The 22,082-nt window shown below is 40.0% G+C and overlaps 1 protein-coding gene across 1 annotated transcript; it reads left to right on the forward strand.

Moving 5' to 3' along the window:
* Positions 1–12,269: 12,269 nt before the first annotated feature.
* Positions 12,270–18,732, forward strand: rad23aa (RAD23 homolog A, nucleotide excision repair protein a). Its single transcript, XM_046414869.1, has 9 exons — positions 12,270–12,496; positions 13,437–13,598; positions 13,819–14,021; positions 14,800–14,843; positions 15,939–16,066; positions 16,816–16,906; positions 17,772–17,902; positions 18,144–18,305; positions 18,453–18,732. Exons 1-9 carry the CDS (start codon positions 12,431–12,433, stop codon positions 18,564–18,566), a joined length of 1,101 nt encoding a protein of 366 aa, XP_046270825.1. The 5' UTR covers positions 12,270–12,430; the 3' UTR covers positions 18,567–18,732.
* Positions 18,733–22,082: the final 3,350 nt, after the last annotated feature.

Genomic DNA, 22,082 nt, shown 5'->3' on the forward strand with positions numbered 1-22,082 from the left:
ATCTAAGTGGTGGATTCCCTCGTCTTTAGGTTACCTTTTACACTCATTATCACAGCAAGGGTTAATCCACCAGAGCTGCAGCTCAGACACTCTCATAACACTCTGCTATATCCAGATGGAGCTGTCAAGAAACTCAAATGTTTTTACAAGTCGGTGCCAGCTCTGGGCAGCTTTTAGTGGCATGCAGCAGTGAGTTATTGCGGAACATTTGTTCTGCCTCCGAGAAGTGTTTGACTTTTGCTTTTCTATCAGCTGTCATGCAGGGGAAAAAAACCTTGGTGTGACAGAAGGTCTAACAATGAAACAATGACAGACTTAAAATAGAAAACATGCTGTTTGCATGACTTCTTCAATGTATATGACTACAATAGATGTGTTTTATGTCAGTTGTATTTAATGTGGCTATTATTGGTGTTTTTATAATAACAATGTATCCAATGACAATGTGGAGAAAAAAAATGGCAGCGATGAATGTCGATATCTGAATCTGCATCTCACCACAGCCCTGTGAAGCTTCATAATGAGTTTCAACTGATTGTTTATCTGTCCAGCACACAGCTACTACTTTGGTTAGCATTGTTATCAGCCATGGGTAACTGTTTTCTGTTAAAGAGCTCTATAAACCTGCTGTACAGAACCTGACTGGCATCAAAAAGGCAGTAATCATCTTGCCATCGAACAAAATGGAGCATCGACCTATACATTTCCCCCATGAGTTGCCATGTCAACTTCAAAGGTGATATATCAATGTTGAGCTCACGTTAGGCTCATATTTACAGCACAGTCATGGAAATGGTATCATGCGTAAAATACTAAATCCTAATAGTAATGGACTACTGTAAAATAGAGTCAGTATTAAAAGGGCTTCCAACAACTTGATGTCACTGCCACCACCTATTACGATAATATTAAGCTCACTTACATGTTGCAATGAAATGTCCAACATAAAACACACATATACTGCATATACAAAAGTAACTACAAACCTGAAAAGTACAAGTAATATTCTTATAAACATAAACCAAAGATGGTTTTAATTAAAAATCACTAGAGGAAAAATATCAGCCAGTTCAGATAATCACAGTTTAACAAAGACCCTGAAAATCCAACAGCCTCTTAGCAAGATGCACAGCTCCATATGTAGATGCTGTATGGTAAAGTTAAATATCATAACATTTCAAGCTCCATCAGCTTCACACCCATTAACCCAGCTGTAATCCAAGCTCAGTGCAGCAAGATCAATAATAACCCAGCAAACAGCTCAACTCAGCCAGATCACATATGAGGTCAGGTCACTGGAGGGAGGAGTAACCACAATGTACTTTGGGGGATGGGGGCCATTTGGTGCATTCAAGTGGTAAGAGAAGCTCAGGAAGACTGGAAGCTGAGAGTTGACCGCCAAACACCACTGCTTTACAGAAAATCAAACAAAGACAACAGGAAACAAATATGGTTGATCAATAAGCTGTTGATAGAGAACAGTTAAGGAGAATATCCACTGGATACGCCAGGGAGGCTGTCCGTTTTGTGGAATACAAAGAGGTAGCAGGAGGATTTCCTGTTGAGAGTATCTGTAAAGCATCTTCATCCAGAAAATTGTATACTGGGATGTATATGCAGAATTGTGTAATACACTTATATTATACAACACCTTGTAAAGCAAATTCTGAACACTTCCAATTATAAGACAGGACACAGATCTGACATCTGTGACCTTTTGCCCCCACACAACCACAGTGTCCAGGCTCCATGACAATATCTACCACACATATCATAAAGCTCTGTCAACAGATTCGGAAATCTTTATGCTAAAAAATAAGTCTGAGTTGATGTTGTATTCATTATGTATAACTTAGGTGGAAAGTCCATCCCATGAGTCCTTTTTATACAGCTGCCCATGTTGCTGTCGCTGAGCCAAGATAATCCTGATAACTTTCCACAGGCATGCCTTATCTGCCTTTTACCAAGTATGAGCATCTTTGTGCTTCAGGGGAAGGTCCAGAGGAATTACTGTATCTTGTGTAACAATAAAGTTTGTGTAGTTAGCAAAATCCAGTACTGTGGGGCATGGATAAAACTAGGCTACCATGGCATTTTTCAGGCTTTTTAAGGAGACAAAATTCCAGGTCAGCTAAGGCTCTTCTACTTTTATGAACAATGTGATATGAATTATCAATTATGCTTTTGCTAAAATGATTAATATTTTTCCCTTTAATGAAAGTTGACCAAAGAAAGTCGCAGGCCCTAACGATTGGCTAAAATAGGTGATTAGCAGAATTAGGGAGAAGTGTGTAAATGGTGATAATTCTCTGAACATGTGTGTGTTTTTCATTATACTTTTACATTAAGAGTGAACAACATTTCTTATCTGTCATTCAACCTTATTCCTTATTTTCCTTGTCAACCATTAAATGGCCAAAACCAACAATGAATTAGTCTAACAGTATCTTCAGTTCTCCATCTCCATTATAAAAACTGATCACAAGTACGAGGCCTTGCAGTTTAGAAAATGTTACAGAAACTGAAGTTGTTGCAAACACTTGTTGTAGACTATTTTGATTTCTTTTACACATTTTGTGCACTAGAGACTATTTATTGCATCTGAGCTGGTTATTGATTCAAAATAAACTACAATGTTCATGTCCAAGGAACAAGTGAAGGAACAAGTCACTGATCGTAGCTGTATATCTATATATATACTATACTATATATACTATATATACTATATATATATAGTTATGTCTTTCAGTTGTTGTTTTTGAACAACAAGGTTTATGGGATTGGTAACCCAAGACATGCTAAAATAGGAAAGGATTTCTGACTCCTGTGGTAGCATAGAGATTTCAATTTGAGATATCTCAAATCCTGCTGTATTATGTCCATGGCTGTATATGGGGATCCAGGATCTGGTTCATTAAGACGCATGCACTGAGCCATGCACCATTTGACTTCTGTTTTAGAGTGCTGAATTTGGCTTCATCTCTTTGCCTTACAAGGAGACGTCCAACTCTAACTGGTACAGTTCAGTCATCACTCATCTATCTAGCTTCTCTCTGTGCTGTCTTGTCCATCTACGTCTCAGTGTCCCGCCCTTGCCTCACTTCGGTGCAATCCTGCCTCTGCCCATCTGATGTATAAAATTAAAGATATGGTTCATAAATGTTCTATCTCTCCCTCCTTCTCTCTTGCCTCCCTGTGTCGGGAGATATGGGTCACTCAGGGGGCAAACTTCATTTCCGTAAATGAGGACAGAAAAAGAAATCCTGACACACTAGTTAGTTAACAGCACACTGCACCTCTGTCACCCCAGCACGCACACACATGCACAGCCAGCTGAGACCTGTTTGTAGAACTAATTAGCATTGACTCTCTCTGTGTGCCAGTATGTGTCCATGTGAGCGAGTGTATGTGTGTGTATATGTGCATGAGCGTGTGCAAAGCTGGGATAGGGTTATGCTCTGTGGCCCAGTTTTGGCTGAATAAGGGAGAATACTGTAGGGCTGAGACAGGGGTTATAAAGGACAGATATAGATAGAAATGAGAAAGGGAGAGGGAGAGAAGGAGGGAGAAATGCTGGAGGAGTTGTTAACAACTAAAGCACTTGAGTCTCCTGCGAGTTTCCTGTGTGTGATAATTCATATGTGTGTGTGTTGTGCGTGCAAGAGTCTGTGTTTTTTCCTCTGTGGTGTCATTACCGGTTGTCCCGCTCTCAGGGGAGTCCATGTTTACCCAGCATGGTCTCTGAGCTGTCACTGTGGGAGTCATGCATCCATCATCACCACGGCAACCAACAGACACAATGAGCCTGCCTCGATGTCACCTTCAATTGCAGCCTTTTAGGCATACTGCAAGTTGAATCCTTAAAGTCAAACTAAATTGTTTGCCAGCATGAAACAGCTTCTTTCAAAGGATTGAGACAAAAAAAAGAAGATGCGAGAGAATGCGTAGTAAAGGTTTAAAGTATATTATGAGTGCTGCAGTGATCTGGATTGCTTTCATGCCTTTGCTACATTTTCTGATTGTTTTCAGTCCACTGAAATATTTCACTCTGGAGCCACGACATCATTTGTGAAAGATTGTCTTGTAAGTTTAACATGTTGCTTGTGATGCAACAGTGACGTCCTGTTCACATAGCTGATACACATCAAGTCTTGACTAGCAACAAAATTCTTTAAATAGTTGAGGGAGAAAGACAGAACTGTGGCTGATATTAAAAAGAAGTGGTTTTGCTTAGTAATTTAATATGAAAGCATTAAGAGAGGCAGTGGAGTTAAAAAATAATGATGACTTCACATCTTTAACTGATAATTTCTATCACATTGTTCATAAGCTCACATAAAGTTCACCACAAGCTTGTCTCAAACTACAATATCCCTTCATGACTGGCAGGAAAATCACTCACGTCGAGTCTAGACTTTGTTTAAAGAGAAGATTATTTCCACGTAAAATTAGGGTTTTATAAATAAACTACTTGTGCGTGGCTTTCTGTGTAAGTCCTACTTTTTTTATCTAAGCTGCCTGGAAGAGATGAAGAGGCGAGGCACACGTGAGTGCAGCTTGACGTTGTCTTTCTTCTCATTATTCCTTCTGAAACAGGATGTGGGAAACAATACATGACGTGTGAGTTCTGAACCATCACAAATATTAAATTCTTGAAAACAAACAACTTCCACAGGTTGTCCAAAGGAAGCTTATGTTGTAGTCGTAAAGCTGAGAATTGTGGGTTTTATTATTCATATGACAAACAGCACAATACTATTATTAGTTGCAGTCGGTGTATAGCATTAAATGTGGAGAAAATACACAATTTACCAGGAAGTGACAGTAATACACAAAAACGACATAGAGGCCGTGAGTGTGAGCCTGTAGTGTGAACAGTGTAGGCCTTATGGGTCTCAAAAGCCTCATATTAACAAGAATCCCTGTGGGATGCATACATGACTCACTCACTGCACTGGTGACAACACCGTCACACACACAGAGCAGTGTGACATATCATGGCCATACAGATGATACAGTGCTGTGGGGGTGTTCCTGCAGAAGAATAGAAGGATTTCTCTCAGAGGACAGAGAGACAACAGAGAGGAGGAGGAGGAGTGACACATTCTGCAGCTCCTCTGCCAGTAACACCGCAATTAAAAGTTATTTTAGACAGTTTTTTTTTTCTAGAGTGTTGTTGTATGTGTGTGTGCGTATCTGTTTTGGGCCATGAAATGATTTACTGTATGTGTGCACTTAGTGCCCGGTGTGTTTGTTCAACTACTGTTATTTTTAAACAGAAGACGATTGTAAGTTGTGCAACAATTCACAATGGCAATTTCTTCACTATGCAATCACGACCAAAGATTTCTCAGGATGTTGTTGTAGTAGTTAGAGGTGGACTTTAATGACCCCTTGGCCGACTGGAATCACCTCTTTCAGATCAGTTCAAAGATTTGTAGTCACTGATTATGTAGCTTGTTCAGTTTTTTTTCTCAGCTCAACGATCATATCTCAAACGTATGCACATCAATAACAAACACATCACAGTGGCAAGAAAAGGTCTGACACATAATCTTCCATAAAAATACAACCTGTCATTGTTAGACTGGTTAGCTTAGCCTAGCATAAAGACTGGCAAAAGGGCCTTTTCTTCAGGTGCACTGAATTCCTGCCCTTATCATGTGGAATCATGGTGACACTGGAAAATACTCTGGTACATAACCCCTGAAGAACCACAGCAAGTCCGTTGCACAGTCTGATTTTGTACTGTTCAGAGAAATTTTACACACACAAAACAAAGTCCATAAAGACATGACTGGATGAGTTGGTGTGGAAGAACCTGACTGGCCCACACAGAGCCCTGACATCAACTCCATCCAACACCATTGGGATGAACTGGAACAGAGACTGTGAGCCAGGCCTTTTGGTCCAACATCATATGACCTCACTGTTGCTCTGCTGCATAAATGGGCAAAAATCACACAGAAACACAACAAAATGTTGGAAAGCCTTACCAGAACGGTGGAAGCTGTTAGAGCTGCAAGGCAGTCAATGTACTTAGAATGTGGTGTTATTGGGTCAGGTGCCCCAATACTTTTGTCTATATAGTGTATATACAGCCACCTTTCTCAGTACAGCCTTAAGGGTCAAACAGAAAAGAGGTCCAAACTTAGACAATTACACACTGACCTAAATAAAAGGTCTATGGACATTGTACAACAAACAATATATATAAATTAAATAGCCTCACAGAACACAAAGACATGTCTGCAGCCACAAACACACATATTAATTGAAAGCAAATAGAGAGCCTGTGAGTGTGCACACACACAGGCAAATGCAATGTTGCTAAGCAATGCATTGGTTGTTTATGTTCTCTGGAGAGTCAGTTCAAAGAGTTCAGTGTGTACATAAAAAAACTGACTCTGTCTGTTACAGTAACTACAGTAAATGTAAGTTGTTACTTCCACCCTTGAAAACAAGATTTAATGTGCTAAGTAGTGAGCTTCAAAGGTGCTACTAGGTGGAGTTGTCTCCTGAGGACAGACAAGTTAGCTGTTTCCCCCTGTTTCCAGTCTTTATGCTAACCTAAGCCAACTGGATGTTGGCTGTAGCTTATTTTTTATTGTAAACCTCTCAATCTTGGTAATAAATGAAGACAGATAGATAATCCACTATCTGTGACAAGTGCTAGGATCAGATATATTTAAGCAACCTAAAATGTCCCAGCACAACATAATACAGCAATATAATGAGCATGTAGTCAGATGCAGACATACATGAAGCAGGACCTTAAGTGTGGCCAGTCTAACTAAGGTATGACAGCAGTATTGCAGCACTGCAGCAGAAAGCCATGCCTTCAGTCACGACATGGCTTTTCAGAAAAGATGGTCTTTTTGTCTGGACAAAATAAAAGCCCGCAGACAAACACGCACACAAACACAGACATTGTAAGTAGGTCTGTGTTTAGAGCCATATGCCCAGAAATGCAGCGTGTCTCAATAAAACATGGTGGTTCGTTGTTAATCTTTAATAGTTCTGTCCTGGAGAATTAACCCAGATGAACACACATTTAGGGCACCATCCTCTCTCTCTCTCTCTCTCTCTCTCTCTCTCTCTCTCTCTCTCACACACACACACACACACAGTTTATGTTTTCATGCCCCATGGGGACATTACATAGACTTACATTCATTTCCTGGAGACTTGCTTTAACTATAACCACAACCATTACTTGCCTAACCCTATCCCAAACCTAAACCTAACCATAAACCAATTCTCACCCTAAAATGTAATCATTTACATTATGGGGCAGATGAGTCCTTGGGTGTAACTGTGTAAACAGATTTTTGTCTGAACAAGGTAAGTAAAGTATGTACACACACACACACAGATTCACTTCTTCTGCAATCCCCCCCAACACACACACACGCACACACACTTCTTTCCGCTTTCTGAAAATCTCCCATCAGCGTTCCACCCTGTCTTTCCTTCCTTCCGCTGTCGCTGTCATTTTTTCTTCCCTTTCCTCTCTTCTTTTTTGGCCTTTCTCCTCTTCTTCTGCCATGTGTCCCTCTTAACCTTTCACCAGACTTAAAACCAGGTTGAGCCACTTATAAGAAAAGGTAATATTCCAGTGAAGAAAATGAGAAAGAGACAAATGTGGCTGAAGGGAGGTGTGGAAGAGAAAAGTAGAGAACTGATCAGGAGACCCTACCTAACTTAACATAAAGGGATGGATCAGGGGGTAATCTGATAAAATATTTATGTCGCAGTGCTTGCTGGGAGTTTTGCCTGGTGATGCGAACTATGTTTACATTGTGTGCTTGTGCGTGTGTGTCTGTGTGTAATTTGGTGATGCGGCTCAAAATCAGACAATGGCTAAATGAATCACACAGACAGGCTATTATTCTGATGGATTAAATCTTATTATAGCAGCACTCACACAGCAGCTGCCACAGTGTACATGTATGGATAGGAGGATTTGAAAATGCACTCTTAAATGTCCATTCAATGACAACCATGTACAGTATGTCCATGTGAATGGCCAAACCTTCATCTCACTCCCCACTGATGTCTCTCAATGTGAGCAGCTGCATAAATTTGAGCGAGTGAACTCATTCACCTGTCCCCATCTATGATATTTACCCATTGCTGGTGCTCCCTGTTCTCCGGATGGATCCAATTAAACGATTTAAGTATCACCTCAAACAAATACACGCAGTGACATTCAGGTGATCATTATATAGAAAATGTCTCATTTATTCCTCCTGGTGGTCTACCCTCCCTCTCTTTCAGTCATGCTCTTTGCTGATATCCGCAGTTGTGTTTGCATCTGAGCAGTCAAACTCTGCCCCCTGCTGGCTTCATCGGAGAAGTATGCAGATAAAGTGTGTGGAAGATTTCCTTTCATATTTTCTTGATAAGACACAGAATGAACCCTAAGTTGAACCCCTAGTTGCCAGTTAAAAATGTTCAAACTACCCAAATACTTTTAGTAACCGCTGAAATTTTTGTTTGCCATGCCAGCAGGTACATGAAGTTCATCATTACCTTACTGCATTCAGTGTTGATGTGACTGAAAGTACATTACACAGAGCATAATTATGATGCAGGTGGTTTCTGGGGCTGGTGATCAATAGCAGTAACCTAACAAACCCTTCTCTCCTTCCTCTGCAGAATTGTGAATGTAGAATTTTGCTGCAAATTAATGCAGGATGTTCTACATCTGATATTTCTATCCAGGACACACAGTATTTAAATAGATTGTTTCATTTATTTTATTCATTACAGGTTACCATAAACTGATGATGATGAGATCTGCTGATGTGGTGGTCTGTGATGTCATTCAGTGGTGACAAGTAAGAATCACAATGGTTAGTCTGTATTTAAACAAACAAACAAAAGATTTGGGACATTTGAACAATCTTAGTCTTTTTGTGTCTTCCCTGATCCCCCTAATACAACAGATATGTATATATGACATTATATATAATACATGATACATCACTTTATTAAAGTGAATTTGAAGTGTACATGATTGCACAAAAAAAAAAATCAAAAAATCCATGGTCAGTTCACTACTTTGTGCAATAAATACTGCAATGCAGTGCTTCACCTTTAACAGCTGTGTAAATAACAGGTATGAGACACTACACCTGTCTGTGATAACACAAAATGATGGTGAGTGTCATGTCCAAAATCTCAGCTCGATGTTTACTGGAGTGTGTATGATATTGAAATAGTGTCTGTCTTATATAAGTATCCAATATCCAGGATCCAAGTGGCACAATGTTTATAGAAACATTATAATTTGCGGTGAAACTAAGTGATCTCCTGTTATTGTAAGTAAAAAAGAGACTGATTACCTAAAAAATGTGTCATACATTTTTGTATTTAGTTAAGTGGAATTAGGTGTTCTGCAGGGAGCAGTAGAGAAATTGTGGAACCAATTTCTAATCATTTCATTAAGGTTTTGTAAGGTACATCTAATTTCTTTTTTAAATCTAGTAAATCAATATGTCATTCATAATGGTCTCATTGTTGTGTTTAACTGCAATCAATTCTATTAGGAACAAGGAAAAAAAACAACAACTAATTTGTTAAAACAGCTGCTGTAGGTCCTCAGACAAACATCACTTTGTTGAGGGTGTCAGCATTTTCCAGAGCAGATGCATTAGGACTCATTTAAAAATGAAGTCGAGAATACTGACTCTGAAATATTGACTTTTGACTTCTGAGAAGCACAAATGCTCCACCAGCACATCAGATAGTTTGCCTTTGTAATTAGACATTCACTTAAGTTACCGGATGAGATGTCATCTCAAAATGTGCAGGGCATGTACAGAGTGGACTTGATCAATGATTCCCACTCTCCTGTTATTTTTGTTGCACCTATTAGGGCAGGGCGATCATTCCCATTGGTCCATTCCCAGCATAGCCCCACCCATTTTCATTGAAAACAGCTGCACAAGTGTACATGGTCCTTTAACTGCAGACAACAACAGGTCATAGATCATTTAAGATATTAAGACACAGAAGTAGCCTTGAATAGATGTTACCTCTTTTGGTCTAAAGACTACATTAATCAGCCATAACATTATTACAATCCGCCTAATGCTCAGTAAGTCCCTCTTTCTCCACCAAAACAGCCCTGACCCATCAAGCATGGAGTCCACTTGACCTCTGAAGGTGTGCTGTGGTATCTGGCACCAAACCATCAGTAGCAGATCCTTAAAGGTCTGTAAGTCGTGAGGTGGGACCTCCACAGATTAAACTTGTTTTTCCTGTCCATCCCATAGATTCTCGATTGGATTGAGATCGGGAGAATTTGATGGTCAATTTTTGTAGTGTGGCAGGGTACATTATCGTGGTAAAAGAAGAAGAACATTGCACAAAGCATCACACTGCCTCTGCTGGTTTGCCTTCTTCCCATAGTGCACCCTGGTGCCATGTCTTCCCCAGGTAAGGGACGCACATGCACCCGGCCATCCACAAGATGGAAAAGGAAATCATGAATCATCAGACCAGGCCTTCTTCCATTGCTCTGTAGTCCAGCTCTGATGCTCATGTGCCCATTGTAGGCGTTTTTGGTGGTGGACATGGGTCAGCGTGGGCAACTAAAGTTGCTCAAATCGTTATACTTGCCTCCTTTTCTATTTCCAACACATCAATTTTCACTATACAACACTGCACATTGCCACTTTATACCTTATACTGTTTGCAGCAACTGCGCTACTTGTACATTATGGCAGTTTCACACACTCCACACAGAATTGTGTTCTGGTTGGTGCTGCTCCTGTTTTTGTGTCAACTGTTTGCACAATGTATAGTCTTTGTTTGTTTGCACTACAGTTATGTACAGTTTGTATTATGTATTGTTGTATAGAATTTATACACATGTATATACATAGTACTGTGTTGACTTTTTGGTGTAGTGTAGTGTAGTGTAGCACCTGGTCCCTGGAGGAACGTTGTCTCGTTTCACTGCATACTGTACTTCTGTGAACAGAAGAAATGACAATAAAATAAACACTTGACTTGAACTTCAAGGGCAAAATATTTCCTTCCTGCCTAACATATTCCATCTACTGCCAGGTGCCATTGTGAAGAGATAACCCTCCAACCATCTATTATGTGAAGCAAATGTGTTTTAGTCTTTCCAGTTTATCTTATTCTTTTGGCAGGGAGACTGAATGAATTTTGATTTACAGTTATTATCAATTTAACTTAATTCCTCATAACATCAACATCAACTCTTTGGATTTGTCACAAAGCATCACAAAGAATCTGGGACTTATTGCCTCACTTTGTGTGTGAATCTTAGATTTCCTGATGGGCAGAGCCCAGGTGTTGAGGGAGGGCAGACAAACCTCTCCCACCCTCTTCCTTAACACTTGAACACCCCACATTTTGAGCCCCTGTTGTACCACCTGTACACACACAAATCCGTAGCCACTTTTGACTTCAACAAGGTGTGTCACAGATATCAATGAAAAGGCCTACCTGAGGGATATAGAAAACCTGATAAGCTGCTGTCAGGACAGCAACCTACTCCTGATCGTCAACAAGACTAAGGCTAGTGGACCTTGGGAAGAAGCAGGGAAGGACCTATGTCCCCTGTTAATATTAACAAGTCCGAAGGCCTGACCTCAGACACTTGAAAAAATGTCAGGTAGTCCCTCAGATACCATGGAATTTCTACTCCTGCACCATTTAGAATATCCCGAAGGGGAACATCACTTTCTGGTACAGAAACAGCAGCAAACAGTAGGGTAAGGCCCTGCAAAGAGTCCTTCATTCAGCTGAACATACAATTGATGGTACACTACCTGTCCTAAAAGGTAATTACATTACGATCTGCAAGAATAAGAAGAAAGGCTAGTGTGTTTTCTAACCATAATCTAATTAGAGGTATTAAATTGCTGTTCCAGCTAGTAGGACTATATAAATATTTATAACTATAATTTATAAAATATAAATTGTAGATAATCTATAAATAACGCACAAATTTGAGACATCAATATAATACATGTTGAAACAGTATGAAGACATATATTTAGAGATATGTTGAATTATGGTTCTTAGACATTATCTTACCTTATCTACATCTTTAACTATTATCCATATCAAATATACTGTAATTCTGTAAATTCAAAATAAAATTAAAAATACTGTATATATTCGTCAAGTGAGACATTCGCATTTCACAGCTTGACACAGTCGCGTAGCACAGCACGAGATCTCGTACCTTCCAGCAGAGCTTTTCTCGTTGCACCACCAACTTGTCACCAAAGATGGCGATTTGCTGAGTGCTCATGGATACACACATTTCTCGGCTAGTTGTTATCTTACCAGAAACGCCAACTTTAAAAACAAATTAACTGCTTTAGCGAGCAACTGTTTCTCCATTTGAAGCACATCTGACACCACGTCAGTCACCGCTACCATGCAGATCACGCTTAAAACACTGCAACAGCAGACAATTCAAATTGAGATAGATCCCGAACAAACGGTGAGTAGCTCTTAGCTATCTTGCTAACTTTAGCTAACGTTACTAAGCTAGCTGCGGGACATATGTTTTAACTTTGCCTGAACATCCAAGAGTTTTATTTGTTATTTCCAAGGAAAGACCACTTCACGTAGTTTCGGCAAATGGTGCCTGTTAACAGCACGCATTAATGTTACCAGACGTTACCAGTTTGACAAACACATATCAAACGGGTGCTAAACAACGCGAAACCTCACTAGCAAACGCTAGCCAGTTAGCTAGCTGAATAGCTCGTTAACAAAGTCATTCCGCTGCGACTTCAAACATATTTCTCTTTGTTACAAGTTTGTGTCGTGGTCGCCTTGTTGATAGTGCTTTTCAGTGGTACCTGCTGTAATTCAATATGAAATATCATAACTTCTGGGATGAACCCAAGCTGCCCCTTACGCTTATTATTGCTAATGCTAACGCCTATGACACTGCCAATTACGATTAGCCTTACTGGTAACGCACTAACAAGCTGGCTAAGTTTGTTAGCATGATCACATTTTTATCATGCCACGGCAAGTGTTAAGGAAACATAAGATTCTGTTACTCAATTTGGCACAATATTTAGGTTACCCCATAGATATCGTTCAGGTAACTTTTGACTTTTGTTTATAAGCACTGTCATGCTGTGACTCAGACACTGAGTCGGAATGAAACCACTGCACATAAATTGTTCTAATTCTTCTCATGCCAGTCAGCTATGATGTTCACCTGCCTGGAAAATATAGTGTCATTAGTTCATCTAGTTTTTTTTTAACTTAATAGGTGCTTAGTAGAATATGACTTGCAGGTCAGAGATCATAGAGGCAAATGAAACGACCTTTGTTATATTAATGTGTAGAAATAAAAGCATCAGACCATTAGAAAGTGCTTGCAAGTTGGTGGTTATGGATTATGGTTAATCTGTTTTTATCAGGTGAAGGCCTTGAAAGAGAAGATAGAAGCAGAAAGAGGAAAAGACAACTTTCCTGTATCTGGGCAGAAGCTGATATACGCTGGAAAAATCCTTCAAGATGACACACCTATCAAGGACTACAAAATTGACGAGAAGAATTTTGTTGTAGTGATGGTGTCCAAGGTGAGATCTTATTCTAATATTTACAGATCTCACTGGATTTGATGGTGTGATGCTGTTTTAGCGTGAGGAATGACAATGACATGTTGTGCTGTACACCCCTGTGTTGAAACTATTAGATGAAGCTTGGATATAATCTGTTATCAACAATTAGACTAATTGAGTATAATGATAGACTATTGAGTTGCTAGACTGACAGCACCTTCTTTTGAACCGGCAAAAGGCTAAGCCCGCAGCTGCTGCCTCGCCTCCAGCCTCAGAAGCCCCCAAACCCCCTGTACAGGACTCTGGCTCCACGTCAGCAGCTGTCCCAACCACAACCCCGTCTTCAGCCCCAGCCGCAACCCCAGCAGCTGTCCCGATTCCCACCGAGGAGGCCAAAGAGGAGCCAAGTGCCGCAGCCACAGAACCCCAACAACCAGCCAGGTAGAGCTTGTCCATTATACAATATAGATTTTGACATAATTAGGAAGTCCTCAGACTCCGTTACCCCTTTAAAAGATAAAATGTCCTGCCACTCCGTCCAACTGTACACAAAATTAAGTAAATTATTAAGTGTTTTTATTTATTTATTTATTTATTGACTGAACCAAATTACAAAAAATAAATCGTTGACTGTTATTTGATAAACATTTATTGCAAACTGTCTTTATGCTTGACCAGATGGATTATTATGGAAAGAAACTCCATAACAGCATTTTGTTTATTTAAAAATGAACTTCTATTTTATAGGACTATATGTCCTAAAAGTTCTGATTGCTTTCAATGTAATTTGAAACAACGTTCTCATATCTTTTTAATATGATTCTGTGGCAAAAAATGGGTGTACAATTTTCATAATAATGTGTATTATTGTATTAGTGACTGAGCAGGTGTCCTCTCTCCCATGTGTATATATAATGGAGACTATAACAAAAAATAATCTGATGACTTAAGTTCTGAATATATGAACAATATTTATTCAGTGGTTGTGATTCAATAATCAGTTGACCAGTTGAGAATCAGCATTCTCTTTTATATTTAAGACAAGTAATTTCATTTCATTGCAGTAAGTTAGTTGTGATATAGCATATTTATTTACTTACATGGAATGAACACTCAGTTTCTAAATACAGGTGTCAGCCTTCTCTGCTGCTTTCCTCTTTCACCGTGGAGTTACAGAAATGTTGTGTAGGTTGTCTGATGTTCCTCTTATCCTTTGCAGCTGCAGTGGCGGGGGTCAGGGCTTGGATGCCTCCTCAGCACTTGGTAGGTAATGGATGACTTCGGGCCAGACTTACTTATATCATTTTGCTGTACAAAAAGGCTGTGTAGCTGCACTAGTTTCAGTGTATTTGCTCATTCTTAAATGTACAATTTCAGACAATTGACAGTGTTATTAGTGGGTCAGTACTGCAGTTGTGCATTTCTTGTTTGTAACGGAGTTGGCACTTGCTGTGCCAGAAATGGTTACTGCTGTGAGTCGAGGACATTACAGGCTGCACTGCAATACATACTGTTCCTATATTTAGGCTGTGACAAAAGTAAGCCGTCTCTTATTGTGGAGCTGCAGAGAGCAATGGGGATTCCCATTTGGTGTGCTCATAGATTATGCACATACTCATAGGGGAATTTACAAGAATAGGAGTCATGCTGCTCTTAAAGCCCATGTTGTTCATGTTTTGTATGCTGTGTGTAATGATTTAAAGTTTGGATTCAGTTCTTTATTTGTTGGTTATTGGTCTTTGCATAGAGTAATCTCGCTATGATTTAAGGTTTGAAAGGTAACAAGTTGTCTAGCCAGGGAAATTTTGGAGCAGGTAGCATGAATAAGGGAATACTATCCTTGAAAATCTATTTTTAGTTTAAAATCCCATGTATTCGTAGCTTGCTCATTTGTAGAGACTTCATGTGCGGTCAGGGTTACAGCAGTTAGAATAGCTTACAGTGTGGTCAGTCATTGCAAGAAAAATGTTCATAGTTGCTCTCCTTTACAGAGAAGAAAGCTACAGTGGCTTCTCACTATGGACAAAAGTACCAAATGAATAAATGTAAAATGTAAATGCAACAGTACAAAGTTTTCAGTTTCAAGCATACAGGAGTAAAATATGGCTTGATGAGGACAGATTTTAGGTGGAGTTTTTCTTCATATGGTTTGCAATGTTATAAATTAAATATATAATAAAGCAAAAAATCATAACCTAAATCTACAAAGTGATTTAGGAAAATTTGCAACATGTCCCTTTTTCCTCTTCATTCAGTGACATTCAACAGTGAAATTGCATGCATAAAAGTGTATATTGGCAAATATGCAAAATGTGTTAATAGAGTTAATAACTTGGTGTGTGTGTGTTGTGTTTTCAGTGACTGGTGCTGAATATGAGGCCATGCTGACAGAGATCATGTCAATGGGCTATGAAAGGGAGAGGGTGGTGGCTGCACTACGGGCCAGTTTCAACAACCCCCACAGAGCTGTGGAGTACCTTCTCAATGTGAGTCACACACTAAATGGTTTCATTCTGAGATTCACCAAGCGTCAGTGTCAAATTTTTTATGCAAATGTTCAGCTTCTCCTTTGGCTTTTTTTAATATCAGCTCTAAAACGTAGGGTTATGCCTCATGCCCATCATGTCAGATGATAGTGGTAGTAAACCTGTAATTTCCTACATAGAAATACAGTACTTACATTACTCAACTTTTTCTGTTTTTACATACTGTGGAGAAGTCACATTTTGGGAGTAGGATGACTAAATCGGCTGGAAATCTGAGGAACATGATGTTAATGAGCATGTGCCTCTCTGATTCCTGATTTAGTCTTGATGTAATTAATGAGTGACGATGTGACGTAAGCATAGCCTGTTCCTCCTGTTGACAAAAGCTTTGCTTCACTGCGCTCTGTGAGGGAAATTTACATCATACAGATATGTTTGGTTTGGTTCGACTAGGCGAGGTTTATCTAATAAAACTGGCAATAGCTGGTATGTTATTTTGAGAATACTGGAGGGTTTATGAGGCATTTGTCCACTGATGGGACAGTCTTTGCAGGGTCAGAACAAATAAAATGTATAGCTCTATTCAAAGTACATTTATTCAGTTGGAATTACCAGGTAATAATGACCAAATGACCAATTATTTAACTTCAATGTCCCTCTCACTATTTTGGTCTCTCCATTTTCTTTGGCAGTGTGCAAAGAGTGTGTGTTTGTGTGTGTGATTGACAGGTGTATTGTTGTATTTCCAGGGTATTCCCAGCAGCCCAGTCCAGGAGAGTAATCCCCCAGCGCAGGCCCCTGCACCTCTATCCACGGAAGCCCCAGCATCTTTAGCAGAGGGTGAGGGACACAACTCATTCAGGGCTGAAAATATATGCTGTCAACATTTGTGCCTTTAAAAAATAAAAAGTCTCCCATAGTTTTTATATGTGAATGTAAAACACCTGTTAAAGGACTGAAGGCCTCAGCTAGTATCCTTGCATCAATATGAATGAAGGTGACTGATACAATCTTTGTCAAAAATCAGGACTGCCCTTTCACACTGTTCCACACGAGACACATTCACAGATAGCTACAGTAAATAAATGTAACAGCCTCACTGGCAGGCACAGGCTCATTATATGGCTTACTGAATGTTTTGCTATCAAGTCAAATCAGGCCGTTCCGTGTAGTGTAAACAAGGCTGTAGTTGCCATCACCTTTGTTGCAGTTGACCTCCTTCTGAATGGATAAAGGCATTTTCTTTATTAGGACTATTTTGAGTGGTACAGTATTATTAATTGATTAGTCAATTGAAAGAAGATTATTATTGTGCGTAAAAAGTTGGGAAATGGAAATGCGATGTAGCAAATGATGTGACTATTGAACTGTTGCCTAGTTTGGGAATTCTTGTTTTTGCCTTCTTTCACGAAAAGTAATGAGTAATTTTTATCAGGTAACTTGTTTGGTGCTGGTGGTAACGTGTCCCTATAGACAGCACTACTGAAACCACAAGGCAGGCTACAATGAACCGCAAACGCATTTAAATCAGTGTGCTCATGCATCTCGATTTCATTGTGAATATGCAGAAAGTGAGTTTTGGCAAACGGATGAGGAAGACGTGTTGGCCATGTCTGATAAATGGATACATGGATATTCCTATATGTAACTGACTCAGTCTGCTGCTGAAAATGATTGATTATTTTTTTTATTTTTTTGTCAATAGGAGAAAATCCACTTGCATTCCTGCGGACCCAGCCCCAGTTTCTGCATATGAGACAGGCCATCCAGCAGAACCCTGCTCTGCTACCAGCTCTCCTCCAGCAACTAGGCAGGGAGAATCCTCAGCTTCTACAGGTAACAAGGAGAACTACTCAGGCCAGGCACACATGTGAGAAACTCAAGGGTGTGTTGTAGTGTTCATTAATATTCCTGCAGGTTATTTCTATGTAATGTCTTTCTTGCCACAAGGTAAGCCTGACCACATTTGGATAAGTGCATTTTCGTTCACTCAAACTCTTCATTTATTGGAACTTAGCATTGATTCACAACTTGGATAAATAAGCATTACCTCTTCCTTTTGTGTCTCTTTCCCCAGCAAATCAGTCAGCATCAGGAGCTGTTTATCCAGATGTTGAACGAGCCAGTTGGAGAGGGGGGAGAGGCGCCAGAGGTCGGAGAGATGGGTGCAGCAGGGGAGGAGGGCGCACCTGTCAACTATATCCAGGTTACACCTCAGGAGAAGGAAGCCATCGAAAGGGTGAGCCATGAATGAAGAGTAAATCACGCAAATGATGCTCTTTCTATTCATTTTGAAATAAGAAGTTACAGATCTGTTGTTTTAAACACCCTTTCATATTGCCTTTCTCCCCATTAATCCCGTCTCATTATTTATCTGCTTTAACAGTTAAAAGCGTTGGGTTTCCCTGAGGCTCTGGTGATCCAGGCCTACTTTGCCTGTGAGAAGAACGAGAACCTGGCAGCCAACTTTCTCCTCAACCAGGGACTGGAAGATGACTGAACAGCAGAGATCACTGCCTTCCTGCCCCTCCCTCCTACCCCTCCCCTCTTCGGCTCAGCATAAAGACTGCACCCCCAATTTACTGTACAGCTACCAACCTCAGCTTGACCCAGCAGGAGGGGAGGAGAGGGAAGAGCCAACAGGGGGTGGCGGGTGTGGGCAGGGGCGGGGATGGGGGTGGGACGGGAAGGGGAGACCGGGTGGGTTAGGTTGTGATGGGGTTACATGCTTAAACTACATCAAGTGGAGGTTGTGTGCAGGAAGGTCAGGTCAGAATTGGCTTATGGGAGGTCGGGAGGGTGAAAAAAAGTGTGGAAAAATGATAAAATCCACGTGAATTCCAATGGAATGTGTGGGGTTTGTCTAGCGGAGATCTATAATTTGATTTTAGATGCGCTTTGTGAACATTAGGGAGAATGGAGGGGGTGGGTGGGCGGGCCTGAAGGGTTTATGATGAGAGTGAGTGCTTGTGTGTGAATACATGTTTGTGTGCCTGTGCAGGTGGATGCGATAAAGTTAAAGCTGAAAAATTAATCAGTTTGCATTCTCTAAGTTCGTTAATGCTGTAGCGGGATTGTATGGAAGCACATTCTCCTCACTGCACTTCGACAACATTATCAGTGTGTGTAACTGCTTGTATGTACCTCTGTAAGCCTCATGTACGTACGTCCAAGAATGAAATTGGCAGAGATAGACTGGACTGTGCTGCCCTGTGTATCTGTCTGACATGTTGTTGCTGGGATCTATCAGTCTGTTTGGGGGTAAACAATGGGAACTAAACTTATAAATAAGAATCTGCCTATTCTTTTTAATTTGTACCACTCTCATCTGCCCTTCCATGGTGGCTGTTTAGGTTGCAGCCAATCAGAGCCCCTGCAAATGCTGTGCCTGCATTGTTTAAGTTACTCAATTGTGGAAGTATTTTATCTATGCTGATAGCTTCTGGTGCTAATGAACACTACCCATAAAAATCTACTGTGCAAATTAATCATTTTTTAACATCTACTATTATGATTAAAAATCACACCAACAGAGGGAGAAACTGGAGCTATTGATCACTAAGATGGAGTAGATTTAGTCTCAATTAATAGATGCAGCTGATCAGCATATGAAGAAAAAGAGAGACCTTTTTATCAACACAGCCCACACTCTTAAACTGTGTCTCTTTAGTTAGCCAGGATTTGCCCCACAGAATGTGGGGAAAACACATTTTACAAGTTAAATACAAGATCAAAATGATGAAATGCTCTGACTCTTTGTTTTCCTAGGTGTAAGGCTCAGATGTATTTGCACATAAATCTGTGTACTGCTTTGTGGCGTCTAAAGCATCTACATGTGGTTTAACACTGTCATCTGTAACTGAGTCATCAGTACCTTGTAACACCTTCTCTCCTTAAGTCAGTTCTTAACAGGTCCCAAAAATGCATTGAGGATAAATAACCTTATACAGTTCTATGGTTACTACAATCGCATTTAGACATGTCAAGGATGTCTAAAAAAAATGCATTTTTGACTTGTGACTTTGCTTTCAGACATTCAAAAAGCTTCAGGGAAGTAACTGGGAAAAGTTTGTTTTAGAGTAAACATACTGTACTTCTATCTCCCCAACATGGGAAAAAGTGTAGTAAAAAAAAACAAACATTCAATTTGACTGATTCTGAGTTCTAATGAAGCTTAGATTAAATTCTCAATAAAAGAAAATGATGCTAAATTAACATCCCTGTTGTCTAAATCTTGTGGCACTATGCAGCATCCTTCCCCATGGCCAGTCCTGCTAGTTGGGCACAACTTAAGAAGGGCTGCAGCAAGACAAGTAGCACCCGAGTCAGGAGGTGATAAGAAGTTGGCTAATACTATCATGGGTGGACAGGTCCAAGGGCCCTGAATCGGAACCTCTCCACAAAGTGTCTCTTGTAACATTTCTTGTGGAAAAGTCCATCGACCTGCGTCAAAATGCACAGAACTTCAAAAAGATGAAAAACGAGCACATGTACACAAAGTAATCACAAAGATGTGCAAATAAACCTCAAAGAGATCACCACAAAGATGCTAAATGTGTCACGGTAGTGAGGTGGGGGTACTTCTACATAGTGGCCTGTTATTTGTAGTTCCAAATACGAGCCAATCACTGGTGTAGTTTTGTATTAGAATATTTAAACCAATTTGTTTCAACTGTTAACAAGAAACAGGGCTTCTTAACGATTTTGTTCACAGTTCTGCACACAAATTTACCTCCCCAAACAAATACAGGGGAACACACACGCAGTAGCTGCAGTACGGCTACGTATGCATATTGAAGCTCAGCTACACATGACGTGCTTGCTGTGTTTTGAGGACTCATGATGATTTGTGACTCAGTTGTGGTTTGTGAGGTGGGGATGTCTGCTGTTTGTTTTGACTGCAACGGTTGTCAGCTTAATGTGAGTCCATGAACAGACATTAACTGTAAAAACAATAAAACACAATGCCTCCAGTCACTCTGTGTTTGAAGGCAGTTTTCACTGACGACTGTCCTGCAGCATCGACATGACTTTAGACTGTGCTGTGCTATATTAAATATCAACAGCCTTCCAGGCCTTTGACTCTTTGCGCGTCATTAGCAGCATCATCATGCATCTTATTCACAGTCTGAATGTTTTAACCGAATACTCACAGGGTCACAAGGGGTCTGCTTGTGGGTTTAATCCTGCCTTGCTATTCCAGCGGGGAGCACAGATGATCATCACTGGTTTAACACATTTTTTTCAACTTCTAGAGTTTCAGGTTTACATTATCTGCACATCTTGGCAGTTAGACAAAAACCCATGTTAAATACAGTTAACATGATAGTTCTACACACAATGACCAACATCTGGCAATAAAAAGATCAAATGAAGGGATTTATACAATTAAATCACAAAAAGCTAAAATAGCCAAACACTAGAATTTGTGTACAGAAAACAGACTGTGTATCTTGTTCCAGGTGGCTAGCAGATGTAGCTAATGTATGGGTATGTGCTCACCTTTGCAGCCTTCAAGTTGTCAGAAATGAACTATTTGGAACAACGATTTCTCCAAAGTCTCCTGCAATAAGGACCACATTTTAAAATTGAGTTAATGAATTTCCCATTGAGATTCTCCACTGTTGTTGCTCAGTTAGATTACCAGTTTAAAGTTCTAGTCTTTTTTAATTTTTTTAAAGGAACAATTCACCCCAGAATCAAAATTACATATTTCTCCTGTTACCTGTAGTGCTATTTATCCATCCAGATTGTTCTGGTATAAGTTGCAGAATTCTGGAGACATCAGCTGTAAAGATGTCTTCTCTTAAATATAATGGAACTAGATGGCACTCTTGTCGAGCTGTGGCGTTAGCTAGCCTCTCACCCAGTAAATGCATGCTTCCTTTCCTGCAGAGAGAAAATAGTTCATCACATTGCTGTTGAGTTTTTCAGATGCATTTGTTTTTAACACCACAAGTAAAGTGCCATCAAGAGAAGGCAGATAACTCAACAAAACTCTGCAACTCATACCAAA

The sequence above is a fragment of the Scatophagus argus genome, chromosome 16 (assembly GCF_020382885.2).
Source record: "Scatophagus argus isolate fScaArg1 chromosome 16, fScaArg1.pri, whole genome shotgun sequence".
NCBI lineage: Eukaryota > Metazoa > Chordata > Actinopteri > Scatophagidae > Scatophagus > Scatophagus argus.

Bases quoted from the DNA above. Each gene is read 5' to 3' on its own strand.
- rad23aa (XM_046414869.1), top strand. From the start codon at position 12,431: ATGCAGATCACGCTTAAAACACTGCAACAGCAGACAATTCAAATTGAG. The intron at 12,497-13,436 runs GTGAGTAGCTCT...TGTTTTTATCAG, and splicing joins AGATAGATCCCGAACAAACG to GTGAAGGCCTTGAAAGAGAA. The intron at 16,907-17,771 runs GTGAGGGACACA...TTTTGTCAATAG, and splicing joins CCCAGCATCTTTAGCAGAGG to GAGAAAATCCACTTGCATTC.